Source organism: Oryza sativa, chromosome 1 (genome assembly GCF_034140825.1).
Source record: "Oryza sativa Japonica Group chromosome 1, ASM3414082v1".
Classification (NCBI taxonomy): Eukaryota; Viridiplantae; Streptophyta; class Magnoliopsida; order Poales; family Poaceae; genus Oryza; species Oryza sativa.
Window position 1 is genome coordinate 4,012,640 of NC_089035.1, and position 10,620 is coordinate 4,023,259.

Consider the following 10,620-nt stretch of genomic DNA (forward strand, 5'->3'; position numbering starts at 1 on the left):
AGTTTAGTTTTACTTTTTCAGATTCATTCATTCATACAAAATCCAGCTAGCTACTCATCTTAGCTGCTTCTCAGAATTTCGAGCTTCCCTGAACATATAACCATGTACTATTTCTTGCTTGTTCTTCTCTTCTTCTACATCTTGCATTGTATCCGTGTGGATCATGCATGCATTGTCTGGCCCATCTGGTTTGTTAACTTGTTGAGAGCATGCTTGCTTGCACAACAGTACAAAGCCAGATGTGTCCTACAAAGTTGCAGACTTGTAGCTGCACTAGCTTACACATCCATGGCCTATTCCACTGTAGGAATATAAATATACATACACACACACATCTATACAAATACATGTCTAGCTATACTAGCTAGTGGTTCTCATCACTTGCATATATACATACATGCCAGTACAGGATCAGGTTCAATTGCTTAAATTGTACAAGTTCCTATCATTGACCAGCCTGGCTATAGCTTAGCTCGAGCCAAAATGCCAAACAGATTAGTTTAATCAATTAGATGCATAACTAACTAATAATCAGTAACGACAAGCTTGCAGCAACAAAACAAAGCACTTAATCAGCAGCCAGGGTACAACTAGAAGAGACAACACAGCATGTCCTTTTCGTTTTCTTTTCCTTCTTCTTCGATCCTCTTCTCTCTTGCTTGAAGATCTTGATTCTTTTTCTACATCTAGATAAAATTAAGCCTAACCAATAATTAATTAACCACACTTTTTTTTTCAGTTCTGAAATCAGAATAATAATCTTAATTATTGCATGCTTAATTAGATTAATTAATTAATTAATTATCTCCATCTAGCTGTCTGCTTCTCTGCTCTTGTAATTCTTGCAGCTGCAGATGCTAGCTTTGCATGCATGCATGCAAACCATTTTGCATGGAGGAAACCTTAAACACAAGTACCACCATTTTCTCTTCTTTTTTTTTTTGCTCTATTAATTGTTTCTTTTTTTTTTTGCGTGAGATCGAGGTAGCTAGTAGCTATAGCTTATGCGTGGACGTCGGCGGCGGCGGCGACGTCGTCGTGTTCGTCGGCGGCGGCGGCGGCGTCGGTGGAGACCATCTTGAGGGCGGAGCCGCCGGTGGCGAAGGCCTTCTTGCGGACGGCCATGTACTCCGGCCACGTGACAGCGCGGTAGGCGGGGCTCCGGCCGGCCGGCACGGCCTCCGGCAGCGGCGCCACCTCGGCGTCCGGCGGCGGGCCGAGGAAGTAGCCGAGCGAGACCCGGTCGCGGTCGCGGTTCACGACGGCGCGGTGGTAGACGCTGTGGAAGCGGCCGTTGGTGAGGATGTGGAAGAGGTCGCCGACGTTGACGACGAAGGCCCCCGCCACCGCCGGCACCGCCACCCACCGGTCGGGCCCTCGACGGAACAGCTGCAGCCCCGGGACGAGGCTCTGGAGCACGAAGGTGAAGAAGCCCGAGTCCGTGTGCGCGATGAGCCCCAGCGCTCGCCGCGGCTCCGGGCACCTCGGGTACCAGTTGAGGTGCACCGTCGCCGTCATCCTCTCGCCGATCCTCCTCTCCGCCTCGACTCCGGCGACCTCCTCGCCGGTGAGCCCCAGCGCCCTCAAGAACAACCTCAGCAACTCGTCGGCTAGCCGCCGCATCTCCTTGTGAAACTCCTCCATCACGTCACTGCGTATATTATACGTAGATCAATACGTAGATATATACGTAGAGGTAGATATATACGTAGAGTGTATGTGCATGGAATGCATGGGAGAGTATATATGTATATATACCAGAAGAGGAGGTAGTCGTCGCCGGACTTGGGCCAGAGGCGGCGGAGCTCGGAGCGGAGGGAGGAAGGGGAGAAGGTGTAGCCCTCGGACCACATGAGCTTGGAGAAGAAGGAGGAGATGGGCGGCGAGCCGTAGCCGCAGGGCTCGCCGGGGCCGCGGACGGCGCGCATCTTCTCCGACGCCGGCAGGGAGAACACGCGGGCGACGCGCTCCTCGACGCGCGACAGCAGCGCCGCCGGCACGCCGTGCCCGACCAGAAGGAACGCGCCCCACTGCTCCGCCGCCCGCGCCACCCGCGCCGCCGCGTCGCCCGCCCCGACGTCCACCACCGGCACCGCGTCCTCGCCGCCGCCGCCGCCGCCGTCCACCACCGGGTGGTCGTCCAGCCCCGGCCACGCGTGCGTCTCCGGCACCCGCCTCGCCGCCCGGAAGTCGAAGCAGAGCGGGTTCTTCAAGTGCGACGGCGTCGGCATCGCGACGACGACGACGATGACCAGAGAGCAACACACTCGCGCGCTCGCTCGTCTCGTCTGGCAGAAAGCCAGTAACAATAACAACACTAATTTTTTCTCTCTATATAAATTTTTTCTATGACTTTACAATAGTGGAATGAGTAGTAAAGTGAGACGAGTGTAAGAACTGGACAAGTACAAGGGAGAGGTATATATAGGGAGAGAAGTTTTGGAGCGTAGTGGAAGAAAAAAAAAGAGAGAATTAATTGGTGAATAAATCAGTGATGAAGAATTGAAATGGATCATTAATTAATAGATTTGGAGAGGAAAAAATGTGGTGATTGGGACAGAGGGTTTGGAGTGATGTGGAGCACACAAGGCCACCAGCTTAGCTACACAACACAAATCTAGCTAGTATGCTCATCACCACCCCCTGGCTGGCTAGTGGCACTGCCACCCAATTAATAACACACATATTCATACAAATTAAGTTATGTTATAGTAAAGTAAAATCACAATGTGAAATAAGCACCAGAGTAATTTTTAATTATCACATTACATAAAACAGATTAGGTAATTAAACATAGGAATTTCACAGGAACAGTAGCGTCCTCCGTTGCCGTGGTGTTTTTTTTTAATTCGTCTGTCTGCTTTAGAACCAAACATTCTCACATGCAGCCACTTCTAATTAATTATGATTACCGTATAATTCTCATACACGTCGAATTTCATTCGATATTTTACTTTCAGTAGCAAGATCTTCATGCTAGTTCCCATATACAGTACTACATCCGTTTCAGGTTATAAGACGTCTTGACTTTAGTCAAAATCAAACTGCTTTAAGTTTGACTAATTTTATAGAAAAAGTAGTAATATTTTTAACTCAAGACAAATTTATTATGAAAATATATTTAATTAACTAATTTAGTATTATAAATATTATTATATTTGTCTATAAAATTAGTCAAACTTGAAACAACATGACTTTGACTAAAGTCAAATCATTTTATAATCTGAAACGATAGGATTACGTCCTAATTTGTCGAGCACAGTACAATTACCAAGATTCAAACCGTGTTATCTACTTCTTCTTTTTTCAATATATTTACTAAGAAGACTAACCTTATATTACAACTACAAAAATAAACAAAACAAAACAAATATAAACAGTAAATTGTTTAGAAAACAGCACACAGATTCTAGAACAGCAAACAAGAGAAAAGACAGCACTAGTCTGCAGCCACGAGTAAAAACAGAGGACAGAGGCCATGATCATCATCATCCATCCATCCATGAATGGTTGCTAATACATTACAAAATTAACACAGAGACAGAGAGAGAGAGAGAGAGAGAGAGAGAGAGAGAGGATGCATTGGGTCTGGAGGTAGGCGGCGATGGAATGGCCGGCCGTGCGTGGAAGGGAAGGGACAGGGGGATGATCGAGAGATGGCGGCGACTAGGGGCGGCGGACGATCGGCGGCGAGGTGTCGCCGGCGCCTTCTGGATGCGTTGTCGGGATCGATGGAGCAGAGGGCGCGTCGCCATTGGGTGGGATCCGTGCAGCCCCGCCGCCGCCCGCCGCTTCCCACGCGCTCTCCACCAATTTCTCCCTTTTCTCTCTTTAGGCTACGTACGGCGCCGCCCTGGAACCATTCTTATTTCTTATTTAAATATAAACAAATAATAATGCGGTAGTATATAAAAATTTGTATATAAGGATTCGAGTCCACTCTAGTTCCTGAATATATGTCTAATCCTCATCATGATTTTTTCTGCACTATATTTCTTTTATTTTAGTAACAATAATAATGCAATGGTCTAGGTTTTACCTTTTCTTTGCAAAATAATGTTGATTATTATGCTAAATATTAAGAAATGATTACAACCATATTTTTTTTAGATAATTGATTTTCATTAGTCCGGCCTCTATATCTACGAGGGATATACAAAATCAAAATGATACAAGAACAATTAGACTCACATCTCAACAAAGAGAACACAAAACCAAAAAAAAAGGGAAAAAAAAACACTACGACCTCTATACATCCCTGCTTCCCCACATCCTCTCTTGAAGTGGCCAAATTCAACGAGTGGAAGTCATCTAATTGCCATCACCCCTAGTGCGTTGTCGCTACGAAATTCCGCTGGTGCTATCTTCATCCGCTTCAAGTGAGCTGACGCCACGTGACGCCGGTTAAACCCCACTCATCCATCGTCATACAGTCAGAACTAGCCGACCAGATGTGAGCCAAAAGGATCAGCTTCTGCTTCATTGGATTCCTAGACCTCCATCGACATCAGAATCCTCCTCCGCCTCTCAGACCCCTAGCCCGTTGCCGCCGCTATTGGAGTCCTCAACAGCTGTCACCGAGGATATCCTCTTTCGTCCTGACTCCGAGGCCTTTGCCGCCCCTAGCTAGGGCCACTGCCACCGCCGGGATCGGCCTCCTCCTCACTAAGATCCTTGTACCGGCACTTAGGCCACCGCCGCCCCTAGGGCCGCAGTTACCGAAGCTGAGGAGGTCTTCTACCCGGACTCGCAGGCCGCTATCGCCCCTAGGGTCGCTACTGCCTACGAAACCACCTTTACCGGATTCGCCTTCTTCTTGCCGAGGACTATTCGTCGACGCTTAGGACGCCGCCATCCTCCGCCGCACCCTTCGCTGTCGTGCTCCGCAGCACCTGCCACCCAAAGAGACATCGTCGCCAACGTCTTGCTGCTACCTGCCGCAGCGCCGCCCTCCTGACCTTCTCCGCTGCAACGCGTGGCCCACCGCCGCCCATGGCCCCGCTGACTACAACCATATGTTATTACATGGGGAAAATTCAGACATGCTAGTCATACGCACACAGATACCCCGTATCTTAGAATGCCACGAGAGATGTATTTTGTTTCGAACGTAAAGGGGGCCATTTGCCGGTACATTTCCCATATTTCACAATCAATGGAGCTCCGGCGAAAAGTCCCGTTGGGCCTTTCTCCTATGGGGAATGGAAAGTTGTAAACCAAATATCTTTTACAAGTCATATACAGCTCAAGGCAGGAGTGTGGAATTGGTGAGGAAAAGGCCAAAAGAATGGGAGTCTTGCACCTTTTTCTTGTTTTGGTAAATACATTGCATAACTAACACGTATTGTGCTCTTATATGCTAAACGCGCCAAATGATCAAACAATTACGTCAAGGGCAGTCCAATATCCCTATTTTATTGTTAGGGTTAAAATAGATGTACATCTCCTTATGCATGTTGGGAATTCTATGGGAACATCTTCCAAAATTAATGTGCAAAATGATTAACCCAATCGGCTTGACGAATAGCTTTCGGGGCCACTCTATTTTTTCCCCTACAATTTTGCTCATTTCAACAATTTATTTATCATAAAACCTATACTAAATGTTTAACCCTCCTAAGCTCCATAACTAATCACTTCTGCACGGAAAACGGAGTGGTCTATTAACGTGTGATTAATTAAGTATTAGTAGTTTTTTTTTCAAAAATAGATCAATATGAGTTTTTAAAGCAACTTTCATATAAAAATCTTTAAAAAATACACCGTTTAGCAATTTGAAAAGCATACGTATGAAAAAGAGAGGTACGAGTTGGGAGCTATGGGTACTGAACTCAGCCTAATTGTATTTATACACACATGCCTTTTCCCTCCTTTTAATTGAGTATTCCCACTAACAATTTATCCATTATTGGTTCATATTCGCTGAAAGGAGCCCAACAAATCGTGTGATAGCTCAGCGGCTAATTACAACAATTTCCATAGATACCATGGATGATCTTATTTTTCTTTACCTAAACATGTACTCTCTCCATCCCATAATATAAGGGATTTTGAAATTTTGCTTGCACTGTTTGACCACTCATATTATTTAAAAAATTTATGTAAATATAAAAAGTAAAAAGTTGTGCTTAAAATACTTTAGATAATAAAGTAAGTAAAAAAGTAAATAATAATTCTAAAAGTTTTTTATAAGACGAATGGTAAAACAGTACAAGTAAAATGTTTAAATCCTTATATTAGGGGACGGAGGGAGCATAACACCCTGAAATTATCTATTAATTGTGAGTGAGAGGTGACAAGCTGCTAGTTGCTGCTATCCAACTCACAAAACTCTTCTGAAACAACGAGGAGAAGAAAGACAAGCTGTCAGACAAACGATGTGCTACACACTTGTTGGTCATGTTGTTCTTATCCCCTGGAATAAACTACAACCGTACAAAATTCAGGGAAAACTTTTTTAATGGCAAACAGTTTAATTTGAATTTCGCGAGGATAAATTTAAGTCACCGCGTGTGAAAATGTCCAAGGAGAAAATCAAATTCGCCATGGACGGTTGTCCGTTGGTTTGTCCTGACCTGATACGAGATGAGTGTATAGCATGTAGCTGGGACCCACATTGAGATCTCACCTCCAAATTAACAAACCAAAGGCGAATGATTGGGCACAGTAGAATTAATTTTTATTAACCACACCTGATAGCTAAGCTAAGGTTCCTTCTGTCCTTTTCTTTTACTTTGTCAAGTTAAAACTTTTGGACACCTAGTGTGCTTTTCCCACTTTAATTATTTTGCTTTTTTGTTTTTTGGTTTTACAAGAAGAGTAGCTCTGAAAGCCACTAAAATGTCGACAAAAAATGCTGAATTAAATACCAGTAATAGAAACAGAACAAAAACCAGATCGAGCTATATGAATCGATAGGAACATATTTTTGAATAATAATAGAAATATTATATTAGTCCAAATAAACATGAGAAAAACAACTTAATTGGTAAATGAAAATACACTTGTCTCAACTCAATTTGATTTGCATCACACCTCAATTTACAGTAGTACTACTACTTTCTTCTTCTCAAGTTATTTTTCTTGGAATCTTTTTGGGATATAGTAAATGCAAAAGATTTCATTAACAAGTCAATTATGTTCTTCACAGCAGAGGGGCATATATACATTTTTTTTTGCAACTACAAATTCTAACCAACTGCATTGCGACAGCAAGCCCTGTCACCAAACCACAGTACAGCCCGCTAATAATAGAAAAATGGACAGGGTTGCATGGCACTTTTGGGGTATCTTTTGTCCAATATTGAGTGTAGTAGCTAGTAGATCACCATGCACAGAGTACTCTAGTCAGTGCATCCTATGGACTCTCTAGCCTTAGGACGACCTCAATGGTTGGAGCCATCCAGCTGAAAAGAGAAGGAATCTTAGCACAATGGAATCTGAAAAAAATAAATAAATAATAATCATATGAACAGCAGCACTACTCTTAACTCTATCAATTAGTGATATGTTTATTGTTCATTCATCTTGGCTGGTTAGTTATTGGACATATATAGCAGTTGTCTGTAATAACTGTCTTATACTATACTATTTCCGTTCTAAATAGCTAGGATGACGTTCTAAAACATCGACAGAGTCTTCAATGTTTTATCATTTTTTTCTTGAACTATATATTTGTCAATAATACTTAAAGTATAACTATATGAAAAAGAGGGTCTTTTGTCAAGAATCTACCAATATATTTTTTACATCTTAAATCCTGATATTTTTTATTAATAATTTAATTTTCGAAGTTTGACTGCGCTCATATTTGAGCGATATGTCATATCCGCTAATAAAGAACTCGTATCGATAATTGTAACAATACGTTTCTATTGCGGTGTCCTTTTTGGCATTTAATTCTCCCATGTGCTATACAAATTATGGTTAGAAAGAGATGGTTGTTACTGACGTCTCTCTTTCATTTCTCTCATCCACATATAAGTAAAAGGGTCTGTATAAGTGCGAGTGGACGATAATAATATCATAGTATCTGATCTTGCTTCTACCCACGACTTGAATACGAAAGAAAGATAATTAATTGAGAAATACCTTTGGTTTTTAAGTACAATAATAACCAATTAATTTGAAAAGTGAGTGTAGTCAACTGATTAATTTTTTTTATTATGGTGGAATTTGTCTATTCAGAATTAAATTCTAGATACAGAGTGTTCGTATTTACGTCTCTTCGGTTCTGTCCATACATACCGGGTGTGCGTGTACACGTTTATACGAGTGCATACGTATGTCATATGTTTTAAGAAAAGAATAACCATTAAATTAATTATATAAATTAATCGATCGATCGGCGACCTTTTTGCTCGTCGCGACGTCGATATTTTTGGAGTATTAATGCCCCCATCGGGGACAAAAAACGGTCGAATTATTTTAGCATGGAACCAAAGGCTGTAAAAGTGACGTTGAGAGACGCATTAATGCTTGTCGCAGAGCGTACACACGGCGACAAGAAAAGATTTGCGATTTGTCTCGTTGCACGTCCTCACATTAGCTGCTTGATGAATTGGCCCTTTCCATCGATAGCCACATTAGCTTTCCCTAATGGCTTTTGTTTTGTGCTTGTCGTTTAAGCACGTATTGTACTAGTATATGTGTTGCTAACCACTACCTTAATTAATTAATTAATTAAGAGAGCATCATGTCAGCATACCTGCTGCTGCTAATTAACGGATCGAATAGCTTTCTTGATGGAGCAAATCCCAACTAACTATATTCAGGGGTGCACATATCTATCTGGTCCAATAAAATTAATCCCTCCATTATCTTTAGGAAAAGAAGCAATATCCACATCATTAAATGTAAGGTAGAAAAGGGATTAAGATCCTTTGATTTAAGTGGTCACTGACATTTGGCCTAATGACGATGAGTATACTTCCTTCGTACTCGTAAAGGAAGTCGTTTTGGACAGCGACACGGTCCCCAAAACACAACTTTGACTTCTTATTTCTATAAAAATATTTATTGAAAAGTGATATATGTATACTTTTATGAAAGTATTTTTCAAGATAAATCTATTCATATAATTTTTACATTTTCAAACTCAACAACTTGAGAGTTATTCATGATTTATATTCCCAAGGTTTGACTCAAATATTGTCCTAAACGACTACCTTTACGAGTACGGAGGGAATATATGTTAGTGACCATGTCAGAGAAATCCTTTCTATAGAAAAGAGGGGTAAAAAGGTAAGAATATTATGCTCGAATTGGATCAAACATCTATATATATATATATATATATATATGCTTGGTTTGTACTCATAATATACTGTGGACAAATATTGTGAAATGGGGTAGATTTATTTGACAGGGAGAAGTAGTTCTTTTTCTTGGTTTGTGCTAACAAAGTATAAATAAGCTGCGGAAAATATTGTGAAATGGAGGAAGTAATTAATAAGATAGATATTATGAGTTATATATGTGTGTGTTTTGTCATAAAAAATAATCAATATATTGGATATAAACATTAATTTAAATTTTCATTACAATACTATTTGATTTTTGGCAACTCATTCTCCATCTAATTAATAGTACAAAACTTGTGTCGATATACATTATTGAACCTAACTAATATCCCTCGCATCCTCCATGCTCTACCCCTTCCTTTCCCCACTTGCTTCATCCCTTGCTTCATCTACTCCACTTATTACATCCCCTCGAAAATTTGGCTCCATCGAGATATTTTATTCTTTTATTTATAGTGAGGTTGCCTTTAAGAAAAATACAGATTTGCCTGTAGTCCACACATAAGCCTGCCTACCCATGAATTCGTTGCGCCAACCTTTGCATTACACAATCAAGCCAATGGTTCTTTGTCAATCTTCATCGATCTGATCCCCATTAATTACTTGTCACTTGATATCTATTCTTAGGCATGCACACTATCCATATGTGTTTATAGCTGATCTATAGCCTGTTATTGTACATGCTCTTAAGGGCTGTTTCGCCGGTAACACGAATCTTAACGTGATCCGATATAGAGCTTGAGAGAAGACCCCTCCGATTGGTGGAGATCAGATAGGTCTATCATTAATAAATGGAGGGCTGGTGTACATAATTGGTTGGTAAATTGATCGATCATCAGCATCTGGGGATCCAATGCACTGTACTAGTGGCCGTACTGCAATTATAATTAAAACCGCTATCTAAAACGGATCGACACACACTGATGGATGGATGGATTATGATGCTGAATGCGCAAACAACACAATGTGGCCAATGCAAGGTGTACGTGGCCTGTCTGATATCTACATATATATAAACAATTCTCATTGACTAATATTATATTATTATAGCAATATATAGCTCCCTTTTTCATCAATTTCATCGGTGCTTAATGCTGCCATTAGGATCCCTTCAGATTGTATGACAAAGCTTATCCTAGGCCACTTCACAAGCAGTGGAGGATCTAGGAATAACATGACCTTGTCGGCTGGAATGTGAGATGTTTTCTGAGAAAAATCGTAGGACTTCAGCTTTATTTGTTCTTTTAGTCAAAGAACATTTAGAGGCCTACTGCAAACACTTCAAACCTACCTGGTGAGTTGACATGCAACATAATAA

The 10,620-nt window shown here is 41.4% G+C and overlaps 1 protein-coding gene across 1 annotated transcript; it reads right to left on the reverse strand.

Annotated features, from left to right (window-relative positions):
• Positions 1-289: 289 nt before the first annotated feature.
• On the reverse strand, positions 290-2,383 carry LOC4323864 (gibberellin 3-beta-dioxygenase 2-like). Its single transcript, XM_015779152.3, has 2 exons — positions 1,759-2,383; positions 290-1,651 (listed from the first exon to the last, which is right to left on the reverse strand). The coding sequence occupies exons 1-2, from the start codon at positions 2,229-2,231 to the stop codon at positions 1,003-1,005; spliced, it is 1,122 nt and encodes a 373-aa protein (XP_015634638.1). The 5' UTR covers positions 2,232-2,383; the 3' UTR covers positions 290-1,002.
• Positions 2,384-10,620: the final 8,237 nt, after the last annotated feature.

Bases quoted from the DNA above. Each gene is read 5' to 3' on its own strand.
- LOC4323864 (XM_015779152.3), bottom strand. From the start codon at position 2,231: ATGCCGACGCCGTCGCACTTGAAGAACCCGCTCTGCTTCGACTTCCGG. The intron at 1,652-1,758 runs GTATATATACAT...TAATATACGCAG, and splicing joins GACGACTACCTCCTCTTCTG to TGACGTGATGGAGGAGTTTC.